Source organism: Tyto alba, unplaced genomic scaffold, assembly GCF_018691265.1.
Source record: "Tyto alba isolate M040663 unplaced genomic scaffold, T.alba_DEE_v4.0 Super-Scaffold_22, whole genome shotgun sequence".
NCBI lineage: Eukaryota > Metazoa > Chordata > Aves > Strigiformes > Tytonidae > Tyto > Tyto alba.
The window spans coordinates 15,236,322-15,253,929 of record NW_024881296.1 but is presented as its reverse complement, the minus strand read 5'-3'; the positions used below and the strand labels follow the sequence as shown (position 1 = coordinate 15,253,929).

The 17,608-nt window shown below is 36.6% G+C and overlaps 1 protein-coding gene across 3 annotated transcripts in view; it reads right to left on the bottom strand.

The window, feature by feature from the left end:
• Window positions 1–17,608, bottom strand: part of PDE10A (phosphodiesterase 10A) — a 190,743-nt gene that overhangs the window by 41,567 nt on the left and 131,568 nt on the right. For all 3 annotated transcript variants that reach the window (XM_033011622.2, XM_033011623.2, XM_033011621.2), the window contains 4 exons: window positions 7,800–7,940; window positions 5,252–5,407; window positions 3,285–3,335; window positions 468–526 (listed from right to left, as the gene is read on the bottom strand). In XM_033011622.2, coding sequence (XP_032867513.1) covers window positions 468–526; window positions 3,285–3,335; window positions 5,252–5,407; window positions 7,800–7,940 — 407 coding nt within the window. The remainder of the gene's footprint in view (window positions 1–467; window positions 527–3,284; window positions 3,336–5,251; window positions 5,408–7,799; window positions 7,941–17,608) is intronic.

The window sequence follows — 17,608 nt, the reverse complement described above, 5'->3', positions numbered from 1 at the left end:
CCCTGAAATGCATATACTCATGTATGTGTGTGTGTCTAAAAAGGGGAGGAAAGATGAAACAAGCTAACTTTTCATAAAGTCCTTTCAAACCTTCTAGAATTGGTCATGAAAAGAGATGGCAAGCTTCTTTGTCACTTGTCAGAAAAGGGCCATGTTTAACTCTGGCAGAAGAGGGGAAGGAAAAAGGGCAAAAAAACCCCCATGCAAAAGTCCACAAGAGTAAACGAATTCTGCAAGGTATAACTGGATGTTACACTTTCTTCTGCGCTACCAACAAAAAAAAAAGTTTAATGGGCATACACCATTGTCACAAACATTATTAGTTCTTGTCCCTGTGCTGAAGTTTTCCCACCCTCCAACGTGTGCCATTGCACCTGGTTGCGAGGTACACAGGAAGATTGGAAGAGCCATGTTAGAAAAGCTCATCAAAATAAATTGATGAGGTTTATAAAGCAAATCACACTTACTTTGATACATCAAGCAAGAAGTCATTCAGTTCAGTCTGCTTGGCAAGACCTCGGCACACCTGGAAGCACAAATCATGTTGTCATTTGCTCCAGAACACTGAAGTCACAGAGTCTACCAATTTAATTTGAATTAAAAAAATACCACTACTAGTATATACATATGTTACAGCACTGTATAAAATTCAAAGCTGGATTTGTGTGCTGGGCTTAAATCTTAGATGCTGAAGTTAAAACACAAATTTAAGTAACATCTTTCTTAAGACTTTGAAAGATGTTGGTTGTTATACTTGTTCATGCTGCCTCAAAGGCTGCCACTGAATGTGGTTATAGAATCACATTAACAACACCTCCTAATCCACACCCTCAGCTATCCTGAGAATGTAAAATATTTTGTTTTCTTCCTTATAAACACTTTTACCACCTTTTTTCCAGGTTGCAAAGTAGCATGTAGACACAACTGAAGACTGACATGAGGCAAGTAAGCTAAGTAGCAGATGATATATGATCAACTTTGGGAGAAATGAACATGAATATGAACACAAAAGATAGTATGCATACTATAATTTAGAAGCAAAGTGTCAGATGAAGCAAAGCTTTGAACTGTATTTTTACTTCACCTAATTGCATACTCTGTATCTAAAGTACAATTGTACACCTGTATGTTACTAGAGCAAGTACTGAGGTCAAAAAAAGAAAAACAAGCCTCTATTCTTTGTATCATTTACACAACAAAATATCACTCAGAACTAGTAGTTACTTTCATCTATGCAATGCAAACAGACATAAATATGCGAAATATGACAAACTACATCCACAAGACTCTTGTATATAATTATGTAACTAGGTACAACTGCTTGATATACACTACTTCCTAAAAACCAGCGTGAGTCTGGTAGGGGTAGGTATAGCCCAATGCCAGATCAAAACTCTTGCATTCTTCTCATGCAAAAACTTGGGAAGGGTAAGCCTTCTGCTTAGCAGAAGGGAGAGAAATTAAAATGACCAACAGACAGGCTTAAACTAAACTTTCCATGTTTTGTTTTGTTACCTGTGAAACAATTCTCAGTGAAGGAGGGAGTCATTGTTACAAAGTAAAGCTACAACCACATGCAATTGCAATTCTACTAGTGTACAATAGTCTATGCTAGCTATTTCTGCCTAAATATGCCAGGGTGAATGACCATCCTAACAAAGTCAATGACTTCCAGCACCAAGGTGTCAAATAGTCTAGAAAATAAAAGCAAGAAGCGTTGTGCAAGTCTTCTGACAATGATCTGGATGAGAGGATTGAGTGCACCCTCATTAAGTTTGCAGATGACACCAAGTTGGGCAGGAGTGTTGATCTGATTGAGCTAAGGTCAACTGTATGAGGTTCAACAAGGCTGAGTGCCGGGTCCTGCACTTGTGTCACAACAACCCCATGGAGCGCTACAGGCTTGGGGCAGAGTGGCTGGAAAGCCGTCTGATGGAAAAGGACCTGGTGGTGTTGGTCCTCAGCCAGGTGAATGTGAGCCAGCAGTGTGCCCAGGTGGCCAAGAAGGCCAACAGCATCCTGGATTGTGTAAAAATAGTGTGTCCAGCAGGACCAGGTAAATGATCGTTCCCCTGCGCTCGGCATTGGTGAGGCCTCACCTCAAATACTGTGTTCAGTTTTAGGCCCCTCACTACAAGAAAGACATTGAGGTGCTGCAGCACGTCCAGAGAAGGGCAACAAAGCTGGTGAAGGGTCTAGAGCACAAGTCTTATGAGGAGCGGCTGAGGGAACTGGTTTTGTTTAGTCTGGAGAAAAGGAGACAGGAGGGAAACCTTATCACTCTCTATAGCTGCCTGAGAGGAGGTTGTAGCGAGGTGGGCATCGGTCTCTTTTCCCAAGTAACAGGTGATAGGACAAGAGGAAATGGCCTCAAGTTGTGCTGGGGAGGTTTAAATTGGATATTAGGAAAACTTTCTTCACTGAAGGGTTCTCAAAGCATTGGAACAGGCTGCCCAGTGAAGTGGTTGAGTCACCATTCCTGGAGGTATTTAAAAGACGTGTAGATGTGGTGCTTAGGCACATGGTTTAGTGGCGAACTCAGCAGTGCTAAATTAACAGTTGGACTTGATCTTACAGGTCTTTTCCAACCTAAACAATTCTATGATTCTAAGTGTATGAAAGACACCTTGGAAAAAAGAATGTCATGAACTTCCTCCTGTGAGTTGACATAAGAATATATTTTAGCATCTTCTGTGAGCTATGTGAATATGTTTAGCTTCAGTGTTACCATCTTCTATTAGCTGAAGTAACAAAACCTATTAGCAAAGCTGCTGGGGTTTGCTAGAGCAGCTTGCACCACATGGAGCTTCATTAGGCACTCAACTAGGGACAGCATGAAGCATCCTTAGTGAGAGTAGTTACAGGACCATGAAGCAGCTAGCAAGGATGGCTTAAAGTAGGCTTAGCCAGCAACACCTAATAGTCTCAAACTGAACACCAAACTAGGAGGAAAGCAAACAGTTGGCCTAACTGTTGCCTTCTTGCAAGAAAAAAAACTTGAAAAGTTATTATAATTCTGCTTTAACAATTATTTATCTACTTTGTTAAAGTTTCTTTTTCCTTTAGGAAAAATACCGTTAAGTTACTTGATCCACAGTTGCAAGTGAGGAAAACTAGCTCAATGAACACCAAAATGTTAATGTATTTTTCCCAGGTTCAGGGAAGGGGCTTGAATCAATGTTTTTGTAGTGACCTCCACTTAAATTGGATCATAATCCATGTTCCTACTAATCAAGTTGTGGAAGAGTTACACAATGAAAAAATGAAAAACCACCCACACTTACTTGTACTTGATGTATTGCTACTGAAGCCCATGCAAGATTTGCTGTTGCAACCTGAAACAAAAGAGAAGAAACTAACTCTGAAGAAACCTTGAAAAGTGCACATCAGTTACATGATTGCTTTCTCTATCTTGCTGCTAAGCTGCTGTTTTAGACAAGTAGGCAGTAACAATTTGTGAGAAGACAGTTATTTTGTGAAAGCCTCAGTATACTTGTGAGTGTTTCAATTTTAGTGAGGTACATTCAGTCAGAAGAGAATGATCCCCATTTTTGTATCAAAAAAATGCTTACCAATGCTCTTCAGAAGTGGTATTGGGAACCCATTAGGTCAGAAATACAACATCAAAACAAACATCCCATAGGCCAAGGGCTTTGAAAATTACATTATGTACATTGTTGAAAGGCATCTGCCACAGAAACAAAATATCCCATAACTTCTTTCTGGGGCTGTATCACTTCAGCCACAGCTATTTCCAGCTGTAAACAGGCACTGTTTCTTTGACTACCATTTTGGTGGCAGAAGAACCAGACCTGATCCCTCAGATCAAGACTAGTGTTTTAACTATGACAGTTTCCAGGCAACATTTCAAACAAATGTCATGTAAATTGTAGTTGACTAAGATGTGCTACCATGCATAATCTCCTGTCCTTGAAACACAGAAGCTTTATAGGAACACAGAGGACAGAAGTACAAAAGGTCTGCTGCTGCACACACTCCTACATACACTCCTAAGGTACTTTTTACAAATTGTTTTTTAGGTGTGTTTTTTTTTTTGTTTTGTTTTTTTTTTTTTTTTTTTTTCACAGAACACATTGTACACATTTTATAAAAACTGCTATGGTATCCAAAGGCTTTCTGAAACCTGAAAATGAAAAGAATGCTTTAGAACACTCAGAAAGTGACCTTAAAATATTTTTAATTTATTAACAAAGTACTTTTATTTAGCAGCCAGTCTTTTCCAAGTAGAAGATTCATGAACTTCAGCTACAGAGGTATTTCATATAACATAAAAGATTAATATTTGCACAGAACAATGCATGCCTGAGACCTATCTGAATTGTAGATCGATTAATGTAATAGGGCAATTAAAAAAAAAAGCGAATATGTTACATGTAAGAAGCAGAATTAATGAAGTCTGGTTTTGTATGAATGCCTGTTCTTTGCTCTGCAAGCAGGGACACTGGCACCACCATACTAATACAGCCCCCTACCATGAACTCTACATACTGGTGAAAAAATACCAGGTACGACACTGAGGCTGAAGTGACATTGACTGCCCAACTAATATACGTGTATGAGCATCACATGCATGCTAGGCTACTTAGGTTAGTGATAAACAGACTATATAATTGACAAAAATTGCTGATTTTTCCTTCCTTGGAAGGGTGAGTTTTAATATCTCTTGTCTGCACATTTTCTTTTATTTTCACAAGAATAATTCCTGTTCAGTACAGCTAAACTGCTTCATGGTGCATCTTGTACCACTATCAAGACAACAGACCTGGCTAGAACTCACCCCATTTTGTCCTAATCTCTGTGTTCAGGTTCCCTTCCCTAGGGAAGGGTACAGTAAGAAATGAATGGTACATTCATCTCAATGTGAGAGCCATCTTAAAGATTAGATGGGACATAACAAGGATCCTCAGCCAGACATGAGATCTAAGATGCACTTCTAACACCTTTAATACATCAACACCCTTTGAGACATCTGCTCCATTTTCAAATTTGTTTGTACTTGGCTAACAATTCATAACTTTGGCTTGACAAACAGACATATACGGACAATGTAGCTACACAGGCCTTATATACAGTAAACCATGCAATTTAGAGAACAGTCATGGAAATGGCAAGATGGTTATGAATGAGAATATCTGGATTGGGAAGCGTCAGAAGGAAAAAAAAAATCAGAAGAGAGCTTTACGAACGGCAGCTAGATTAGCTGGTCATCCAGGTACCAGCATAAACTCACCTCTTGGTGACTAAGGTGGAAGGCTTCTTTGCCCCAGTGACGGTAAAGCTCCAGGATACCAATCAGATCACCAATTGCAGTGACAATTGGCAAACACAGAACAGATTGGATACGAGTCCCTGATTCCAGTCCAGTACCTTTCGGAAATCGCTCATCCTAGAAAATGTAAACATAGTCTGATAAAACGTAAATATCATAACATTAACATAAAAGCAACATTATATGAATGCAACATTAACTGACTTTTCCTCCTTCTCCTGGCTGATCAAACATTCAGGAACATGATGAAATTCACTAAAACTCATATCTCTCAGCATAATTTACACGCAGTATTAAGACATTGACTAAAAATATGCAATAAAAAAAAGCCTCAGCATTGATTTTTATATACACGTAACTTTATTGATGTAAAGTCAGAATTAGCTGTGCTATCAGACACAGCTTTGGGTTTGTTTTTACAATATCTCACAGGCAGCAAAACCAGCACTTAATTGCTAATGCCAGTCCAGTTTAAGTAAAAACCCAAACAAACAACACTACCTCACTACATCCTTCCACCCCGCCAAAAAAACTCCCAAGCATTTGTAATCATGAAGTGGACTGCTCACATTTCAGTGTTACCAAGCAGACAGCAATGCTTGCATGAGAACAAAATTTGAAACCTGAAGCTAAGGCTTTAGGTTATACAGAATTATAATCCTCAACCAACTCCTGAGGAGGAAATGTGTTCACAAAAAAATTATTCATGACAGTAAGAATCTTCCTCGTTCTCTTGCTTATGCATCCTGAATGAACCAGTGCAAAAGTTATAGGAACAAATGTTAAAATAATCCTACCATCTACTCTAAAATGCCCAAATTCATAAATTTTAATTTACATAGGCAATGTCCAAAACTTTATAGCTTCAGTTCCCCATGTAGAAAAACTCACAAAGACCCGAGAAACCACCTGGATGTTACAGTTAGTAAGGCAGTAACTAGCAGATATGAAGTGTGTGAGACCCCCTTTGTTGTGCATCAGTCCTTCAGTACTTAATTCGTCCTAGATGCTCTCCGCAGGTTATGCTTAGGCAAGACAGACTCTCCTTCAAGGCTGATCAAAGTCTCCCCTTTCTCAAAGAAAACAGCAAGCAATCTCTACCTTAATTACTAAGATGACAATCAATCTGAAAAAATGACAGACAGGAGAGAGTGGGAAGCACTTTCCAACATGAGTCTCCTGCTTTCACCTTTTAATTCTGCACTCCCCAAAAAAAGGGCTGGCAAGTCTATCTGCAAGAACTTCCCTTTTGCTGTTCAAATGATCCTAAAATCACATGAAGGCAAACCATGACACCAAAATAAATCTCCCTCTTGGGTCAATAATCCATTGAAACTGTAAACCAACAAAAAAGTTCAAAACTCCTCCCCACTGCCCATTATCATCCTCTTCCTCCCCAATTTTATTCTGAATGTAAAATCAAAACATACAACCCCCATATACAAGGATATCATATTAATTAGAAATTGCCAGTAACAATTTAAGCCCTATATATGACTGAAAAAACCTAACAACTTATAAAATCTTTATAGACAAGGTTGTATAGAAAACACTGACTGTTACTACAGTGAAAGCAGCTTCTGCTTTTTGTTTTTGTGGTTCTGATTATATGTACTCACAATAGGCATTTGGTATTTTGTTTATAGCTGGGGTTTGCCTAAAAAAAGGTCATACATTTTTTAACAAATGTTTTTTAAACTAGAGACAGCAATGTCCAATTTTGGCCACAGTATCTAAAGATTGTTATTCTGGACAGAACTTAAAAGGATAGAAAAGACTGAAGAGGGAAGAGAATTTAAACTTCCTTGGTGTTCTCATAACCAGCTGATCTTAAATTGTTCTTATAAAGTACAGTTTAGATACCAGTTTCATAGAATTGCATAGATGAGACTAGAGGATGAAGCTTTTAAAAAAAAATTTAAAAAGAGACATAGAGAGTGACAAGAATTATTAGACTATCACCTTAGGATTTCCTGAATCCTTTTACAGACAAAGGCTTGAATTTTTGTATCAGTTACATTAGTGGCCTTTCACATAGGTCTACTGATATAAGTATTGTAGCTTTACATTAGTGCAAGCAGAGATCAAAATCCTATCTAATAATCAGAATTCTGATTGACATTCTTGGCAGTGTGATCTCTGCATTATAATTTAATCAAACTTTGATTGACTATATGGAAGTCTTCTTGTTTGGTATTAGCACATCAAGTATTTCAACACCAGGAGGACAGGAGTTTAGACTGATAGGTTTTTTTCTCTCCAAGTGACTATGATACCATTATTTCCCTTATCTGACAACAACAACAAAAGTTAATCTTTAAACTTAAAAATAAATAAGATATTCTGAAGTTATTACATCAAGCTAATCCAAACTCAAATTTATTTTCTTGGTAGCAAGACATATGTAAATTCTACCATTATACATTCAGCTCACTAAACATTTCAGCATCAAAATATTCATTCTAAGAACATGCTGTAATCATCTAATTAAAAAGAGAAATCTTTTTACCCCCAGAATATCTTCTACTAACAACGTTTTTCTGGATCTGGCTACATAAGCAGATACTGTAGTGCCATGTGCAATGGGCCCTGCAGGAATGAGCCGTGGTTGTCCTTCTTTAGCTCCTGGTGGTGTAAATACACACAGACTCTAGTTAGAAGGAAAAAAAGAAAAAAAAAAAAAAAAAAAGGTTGCAATTAGAAAGCACGGTTACTTTTACAGAGTTACTGTGCTACCTACATAGTGTAAAGGATTGAATAATATAAATAATGTAGAGAAACACAGCTTTTGACAATGAAAAGTAGTTGGATAAATGGTTAATTGTTTTGAAATCTTAGGAAATCCTGCTCTAAAGCCATCATTATGAGAGTGGATAACTATTCTGGAGACATCAGCCTTTGCCTATATCAGTGTTGTATTGCATTTACCTTGAATGTTTATGTGTCTCCTAACACTAGAGAATCACAGAGACTCTCAAAATTTTAAAGCATTATCACTGTCACGTCCTATTCAGCATAGCTGAGCTATTATCCTTTAAACAGAAAGGGAGTTTAGGCACATGAAGAATAAATGATATGTCAAAGGTTACACAAAGTGTTAGAACGTCAGAGATCAAATCTGTATTTCCAACTCTTCAGCTTTATGTCCTATTCTCTTGAGCCACCCCTCCTTATACACTCTTAATATTAACACAATTAAAGCACCACCTCAGATACCAAATTTTCTATTGGAAAATTGTGTTTTCTTATTTACTATATTCAATGATTCAATTGATTTCACTGATAAATTTGTAAGACCTGGCATATATAGAGAAAGCTCCTGTAGTAAGTAAGTCTACTGTTAAATAGCTATATGATGTTAAATTATGAACTTAAAGCATATGAACTAAAATGAAATATTTTAAGCAAAGATCCTTGCTAGGCAAATAGAATTATTTTTGGGTGTTTTTGTGGGTTGTTTTTTTTTTTTTTTTTTTTTAATTTACATATATAATATCACAGATAGATGATAGAGCCAGCACACAATGTATTACTAACATTCCTGGTAAGTGCCACTCCTTTGTCCAGATTAATTTTACTGTCAGACTTTGCTTTCATTAGAGCTGTTACAAGGGTCAATTGCTGAAGATTCTACAGTATCAATGGTTATGATAAGTAATATTAATTACATCTACTCCATCTCCTATGTTTATCATTCACAAAGGTTTCTATAATGTAGACAAAGGCAGGTGCACATGTACTCCAGACTCCAGTAGCTCAGAATGCAGTGTTGCATTGAAAGACTGAATGAAGACCTTCTAGGTTATTCAAATAAGATTTCAGCTTAGGCTTAGCAGTAAGCAGGAAGATTCGCACTGGAATTGTTATTATTTAAGTATTATGCCATTATATGCATACCTAATTCCCTGAAGAAAAAAAAAAAAAAAAAAAAAAAAAAAAACCAAACCAACAGAAAATCTAAAAAATAAAACAATCTATAGGCCTGATATTCACTTAAAGAAATTAAGTGAAATCTAGGCACTATGAAATCAGTGGCATTTTTCTTATTTTTCTCTCCTAGACCTGTAAGGTCAGTGTCACTATAGCACCTGATTACCTCACAATCTCTAACTATGCATTACAACTGCCCTGTAAGCTGGGTGGTGACTCTATCCTCATTTTATAGATGGAAACTACAATAAAAATTTTATATTAATACAGTTATTTTAGTTGAGGCTCTAATTACCATTTGAATGCAAACTTCACAGCTCACCACATAGTCTACAGAATGCCTTGTACTATGGCTTAGAGCTAGAGCTAGCCAAATGGATCACAAGACAAAGAAGACTCAAGTGTGAAAGAAAGGAAACAGTCTTCAGAGATTGATAGTTACCAATCTTGGCCCTATGAGACCAGGTAAATTACTAAACAGGGGCTGTTTTCTAGCACAGAATATTAAAGGTACAATTTGTGCCGGGCTGGGCAAGCCGAGGACGCAGGCCAAGGAGGAAGAACACAGCCGACTCAGTATGAGTGATAAAGTGTGCTTCAATTTATTGATTTTCATTACAGCCTTTTATAATCCTTCTGCTTAATTATGCCTACTAGGCAATCATTGATTGGATAAAATACAAGCAAGCCATGCCAGGGCTTGTTGGCCCAAGCCCTGGGAAAGACCCAGATAAATTAGTTTAGGAGAAACAAAGAATGCTCATTTCTCCATCCTCCCCTGATTAAAGAAGAACAAGGAATGCTTCCCAACCTTGACGAGATAGAGAATGTTTCATCTCAAAACCTTAGTCAGTACTTTCCCACGGGATTCACTCTTGCTGTTGTTCACTCTTGCTGACTGAGGCCTACTCATGCTAACTTAAAAGAGACTCTCGTTGCAAAGAGGATCTCTAGATCCATGTCCCTTTTCCCTTAGCCATTATCCAACAAATTTGCATGTGAAGATTCAGGATCTACTGTCAGCTGTAGAAAATGAAGTGATGATATGAGATGCAGACTCTCATAATTTCTTTATTCTGCAAACATACAAGGCACATTATAAAACATACTAAATAATTCAAAAAAGAACACACTGAAATGTTCAGAAACTAAGGAGATGCAATATAATGCCCCATATGTAGGTACTCCTGCAGTGATAAAGGTACTTTAGCTGTAATGGATTAACAGCATTTCGAAAGGAGAAAGTTGGACTGTATGCTGAGAGAAAATAATTGGTCAAAGAGAAATATAGAATTCATAACCAAAACAAGAGTGAAGTATATCCAAGAAGAATCGGTAGTCCAATGGTTAGGGCATTTAGTGAGTTTAAAAGAAAAACACTCTAGATTCTGATAAAACCAGTAACTGAGTATTTGTCTTGTTAAGCATAAAGTCAGGCAGTCTCAAAAAGTTTAGCAACACAAGGAAGTGAGTTTTCCATCCATTTATTCATTTGCTAGTATTTTGATACAGATGAGAATTAAACTACCTTAAAAGAGAAAATAGAGCTGCTGCATAGCTCTGACAAGTCATTTCAGCATATTTATTTCATGCGTCTCATGCAGATAGAAGGGAAGATACTGCTTCCATGGAGTAGCTCTCCTGAACATGCACGGCATTTACTCCATTTTGATGTCTTGTATTATGGTAAAAGTGTATGAAAACTTGAAATTTCCTGTTTATTCTGATCCCAAACCTCAACCTTATTCTTCAAACCCATGTACACTCACAGCTTCTTTAAAGAGCGGCCTTTATCAGTGTAAGACACTGGAAAAATCAGAATGTTTGTTTTCCATTTGAATTACAAGAATGTCCTACACAGAAAAAGCAACACAAAGACAAAACTCAAACAGCAAAAACCATTACATCAGTACATGGAACATGCCAGAACACGCCTGCTCAATTTACCAAAACAAAGAGCTCCATTTATTCTTTTTCTTATAAACTAATAAAGATACTTATAATTCTTAAATGAAAACTTAGTTTCACGATTACTTGCCTTCATAAGCTTTAGTTTCATGTTTTTAGATGAACTTATATAGAATGAAAAAGAACATTTTACTTAACAGATACAAGAAAAAGCATCCCATGATCTGAGAAAAAGTACATGATTGTAATAAAACTGAAGAAATCACAGTTCAAGAAATTGGTGTTCTGATATAAAATATTTTTTTAAAAAAAAATCAAAGAAGCTAGTAAAAGGTTTAGAATATAGAAGGCATAGAAATACTGAAAATACATATCTTCACAAATGTTTGACCCACTACACTATATGCATATAGGAAAAAGATTTACTATTAAAAAAAGTACTTTTATAGTAGCAACAATAACACTATAATGAGTTCAATACTGAAAAAGTGCTTCATATTGCAGGGTATGGCAAAATGTAGGAGATGAAACAGAATGTTTAAAGTCTGATTTATATAGTCTAAGTAGTGGAATGAGTCAAATTAAATTAAAAGGACACTGGAGACCAAATTTGGTCTTTCTAAAGATTAACACTTTTATTCACTCTGTTCTTCTTACTTTTTCTTAAGACATATTTGGTTCTTTATGCCAAGATAGCAATGTGCGACACTTAGCAAAGTAACTGTGTATTTAAATTACATGTATAAAATGTGCTTTTCCATACTGGTCTCCTGAGTCATGACCATAACTAAATATAAAACAACGTACAAATCCTTTTCTTCTCAGAAACTGCTTCTCAAAACAAAATACAAGGAAAAAAGACAAAACAAAATGGCCACTTTCACCAGAAAACAACTCACTTCTACACACAAATATTTCTCTCCAGAAAAGGCCTTCACTGGATCTTCAACTGTCAAAAAACTGTGTTGACACCATGAAATATTGCTAACAAAAGTTGCTTTTGCCTGCACAGCTTTTCCTGTGTCCTTGTGTAAGTATCAGTTCGGCTGGTAAACCCCTCTGTTGCTACCACCATGAAATACTGCTGCACATAAGCAACCTACATTGGAAAAAGCTCATGGACATTATCTTACTTCCAGTGTTAAAGTGAGTTTTGCAGAAGAAATCCCATTCTGCTTCTTACAGGAAACTACAAACCCCCACTGCTAAGGGGTTAGTGATCAAAAAACTCTTCAAACTACCCAGTAGATTCTAAATTTGACACTTTTCCTCCTGACTCTCTACAGGTAAAAAAGCATTACTGTGCAAGGACAGACCTCCACTTAGACCTCAAATAATGACCTTCGATCTCCAAGGCCATGGAACAATTGATAATCTTATCCTGACCATGTAGCACTACTAAAAAGAAAGGCAAATTTTTTCAATAACCCTATATAAGCTGCAATTAGTCCATAAGCTTCTACCATTCCACATTGACTTTATACATACACCTAATAAAGTTTCATGACTGTTGATACATTCCATATATGATCAATTTAAATCTGAATGAGTTTAGACATTTATTTACTATTAAGGATGTGGAAATTTCTTGGAGCTTTTGAATTCTAGAAGCCATCAGTGGCAAGGTCAGCCAAACAAAATGCACTAAGAACAAAAAGCTGTGCTCTGCTCTACTACAGCTTGTTATTGAAATAATCTTTGAGACATATCACAGACACAAATTTAAGGGAATCTCTTTAATGACCACTACCTAAAACCACCATGTTTTTCACATTACCTATCTAGCTCACATTTCCTGTTTTCCCTTTAGCTTAAGAAAATATTATAAAATAAACTGTAGTAATAATGAAATTTGGGGCTCACCTACTCTCTTCTAGCCATGAATCACTCCAGCACTCTTTTAATTTGCAAATGCACATTCAAATCATCCTTCACCAGCTCAAAGCATAATTAGAAATGTTCCCATGAAGACATCAGATATATTCCATATAACTTCACAAGTAAATGAAGAAATTGATAGATTGGGTCCTTTCAAATTACTTGCATTTCTTTAGCGGGTTTGAATATTTTACTTCAAAAACAGACTAAGAGTTGGCATTTATGGCAATGACACTGAACAGTGATTAATAATCAAAATAAGGAAGAAATGATATATAGTCAATAAAAAAGGAAACATGAGAATATAAAGTCTCATAATTCCCCAAATACTATACTGAGTAAAAAGCAGTACAAGGAAAAGGTTGAGGAGACAGCAGGATGACTGTGCACTGATCACAGTATCTTTTGCTGCTAAAGCCACTTGCAGTGAGAATATAGGTCAGTATCAGAAACGGAAAAACATGAATAGCTCTTTTACTGACATTGCGATGTCACTGTCTCTCTCAGAAAAAGTTAAGTAATAAAAGATATCTAGTGTAGACAGAGCATTAGATCCACTGCCAATGAGAGAGAAGGCAACCAAGATGGGAGAGTCACTCTGGGTATGATAAACTACCAGAAGAGCAAACACTGGCTTGGGGAGTGAGTCCTTTGGAAGCTTCCAGGTTCACGCATTCTGGCACCTGGCAGCCCACAGGATTCTGCAATTCCCTGTTTTGATGTTTCCCCTCCTTCCAGACACAGACAGAACTTCCTTACCTACATCAAGGTCAATTACCCTATTGCCAATCTTTTATCAGCAAGTTCCACATGGTGATGGACTTCTTTCTTTAAATGTAGTTAAGCAGGGGAGCACTGAAGCCTGAAACCAGAAACCTCCTATTCCTTGTTGGTACCTCAGCGCACATGAAGTGCTTTCTTTCCTGCCTTCTGTGACACAACAGATTGTTCCAGCTGGGCCCAAAATCTTCAAAATGATTCCTTCCTTCCTACTATAATATTTTAATTCACTTTGATAAAGTTTCCAGCCAAAAAAACTCCTAGTAATTTTGACTGATGTTACAGTGTGGCTTGTAATCCACCAAAGAGCAAGAGGTGCTTAAAAAAACCATACTGAAACAAAACAGAAAGTGCAAAACAAATGACAATCATAACAAAGGTTCAACCACTGGTCAGCACTGACAAATGTAACAAAACTCATCTTTTCATATTTCATAGGCACTTTAGGCATAGGCAACATATAGTAACCTCTAATATATATTTTTAAATGCTAATATATTAACAAGTCTTCCAGTGTACAGCAATGCAGAATGATGTACACTGTAATCAGTTCTTGAGGGATATCAACATGATAACATTCTCAATTCACAGCTAACCACAGCAAACTTGGCTTTCAGATACATCACAAAATTGGTATATATCCAATAAGACATAATGCACCATGGCTTTTAGTACTCTCTTTCTGCTGCCATGCACAGAGTCCGTTGAAATTATGAATTATCTTGAACCTGTTTTACTGTGGCTGAAAAAACTCTCATTACTTCTCATTTGTAACAGCTAAGACATGCACGTGATGAATTACTGATGTTCATCTTGTCATGCAGTCATAGCTTGGCCCCATGGTTGGTTTTTCTAGTGAAAAATCTAATGCTTGACAGAGGAAGCAGATTAAAATCCCAGTAAAAGAAAATATGAGTAGTAGTAGCTGAAGTCTCATAACACAATACCATCACCACCTCTTGACAGATATTCTTACAGTGATAAAAAAGTACCTACAGTTTTCAGGTGCTTTCAGTCTTTGGTTCTTCTGATGAAGAGGTCAACTACAGGTGTAATTGATGCTATTTTTCTAGAGGCTGTTGGTGCATAGCCTGTGGAAATCCAGCACACCACCAGATTCCAACCCATAAAGGATAGAAACCATTCAACTAACTGTATAAAGTTTGTCAGGGCTGTATTTGAGCTGCAAACTTATATTGCTTGCCATTTCACAAACTGCTCAGATGTTTCTTCTTTTTTTATAATACACATAACTAAGCAAATACCAATCATAAACTGATTTTTCTAAAATTTCTTTGCAGAAAAGAGGTCTGGATAAAAATCCAGTTTAATGATTAGAATGAGGGTTAAAGTACACAGGTGACAAACGTTCCATTATTATATAGTTCTGGTGGTAAGGGTGACTGGATCCTGATTTAGTTTATCCCACAGCAAATTCTGATGATAAAACTGGCCCTAAAAATTTTTAATGGAAAATCATTTATTATTAGACTAACATTAAGTTAAAGGCTCAATAATAAAGCATTACTATATGACTTGATGCTTGGAAAAAAACAAAACAAAAAAAAACCAAAAACAAACAAAAAAAAAAACCAAAAAAACACAAACAAACAAACAAAACAAACAAAAAACAAACAAACAACAACAAAAATAAACACAAACAAACAAACAAACAAAAAAACCCCAAAACATTAAAGAGAAATGGGAATTAAGCAAGATGATACTAAGTGAGCTTAACGGGTTTTGCTGCTCACATCCTCTTCTGTTTGGTAGCAGCAATAGGTTTTTACTCTTGGTAAAGGTTGTAACAACCTACATGTAAAACCACACAGCATAATGACAGAATTATTTGCACATAGGTATAAAGGCTGTTCCCTAAGACCAGTTTTTTTGCAGGAATAAAACTTATCACAATAAGCAATGATGACCAAGAAAACCAAACAAACAGAACTAATTTGGAAAGGATCCACAGGTAAAATCCTTGGATTTGCAAACTGGCTAAGTTGAAGTAGTAGCCCAATAGTACCATATTAAATATTAAAGACCTATAGGCAATTACTTTCTGACTTTAAACACAAATGCAACAATCCTACTACATGATGAACACAGGGACAAAAGAAGAACAAAAAGAACAGTAACGACCTCCACTGTTCATAAAAACTTCTTATTTCCTCCTTGATAACTGACAGTGCACTTGACAGGAGATTTGCATTTTCAAACTACATAGTATGTACAAATGTTGGATACTTGTGACATGAAGATGATGCACTTGCATGCTGTGAAACAACTAGTAGTTGTGAAGGTGTTTTTTTTTTAATGTTTTCATCCTTCTGAATGGTATAAATTTCAAAATGCACTTCATAACTGGAAACTTTCCAGTTGATTTACACAACCGAAAAATGCCACAAGAGTTATACCAGTTCACTGACACAGAAAACTAAGTTGAAATACCCCTCTTACATTCCTTCGACAAGCAGCACACTGTAGTGCTTCATTACAGCCACAACTGGGAAAGCTTTCCTAATGCCAATTCAAGCCCGCTACTTCTTGCCCTACACACCGTAGGTATGGAGAAGAGATGATTCCCCTCTGTGCCTTAGCCAGGCATATCTTCACCCCTCAACTTTCTTTTCTTTAGAATAAGCAATATTGCTTCTTGTTTCCTGACCATTTTCCCTGCTTTGTCCTGGACTCACTTCAGCTCCTCCAATCTTTTCTTAAAAGTACAGTGCTTAAACCAGGCATACTATTCCACCTGAGACCTTAGCAGTGGACAGAGGAATGGGAAAATTACTTTACACAGAGGCTAGATTTCTTCTTCTGCTACATACAAGTGTCTTTTTTGCTACAGCAATATTGCTGACTCACATTTACCTTCAAATTCACTGAAAATACCAGAACCTTTCTTGAAGTCATAAACTGCCCTACTCAGAGAGAGGCAACCTATAGAGAGCCCAGTACTTGTCATCACTGAATCACTGTGCAGTTTCTTCACACCATTTTCCCCAAATAATTTTGAATTCTAATCTGTCGCTACAAACACATCTGCAGTCCTTCCCAATCTCATGTAATATGCAAATTTCATAAGCCTATATTCTTCCTTCACCCATGCATTAATGAATGTATTGAGCAAAACCAGATTCAAGATAATGCCTTGAAGATTTATGTAAAATCTCCCATTCTGATACTGAACCACAAACAATTAGTCTCTGTCTAGTTCTCTAACCAGTTCTGCATTCTACCTGTAGTATATTCATCATGACCACATTCCACAAGTCCATTTACCTGAATATTACATGAAATCAGACCAAAATTTCACTAAAATATCTTGACAGTTATTTATCTTTTTTTAGTTTGATATTTTCTTGACTCAAAGTTAAACTCAGACACTATAACTTATCAACAGCTTTCCTTCTCTGCTGAGTATCACTATTCACTGGCAAAGAACAAAGCAACAGATTTCTTCCACTTTAAAAAGAGGACATGATATTACAACTCATGCAGAGAACAAAAAAATGTTCTGAATTGACTTGCAGCTAGGTGGATTTCAACTGGAAACATATTTAAAAGACTCAAATTTCAGAGAAGATGTCTACACATTCAAAATAATGTACCTTAGCCTGGCACAAAAATCTGAGACAGCAAGAAGATGTTTTTTCCTTGGTTCTTAATAATTCAAATCCCTCACCCCATAAATTCACTAGATGGCACTGCACATCAAGCTGCAACAAGTTCTGCATGACCAGAAATTCTAGAATAGCTTAATAAAATACACCCTGAAGCACAGAGTAGGTGCACATATTTGTGGCCTCACATAATTAT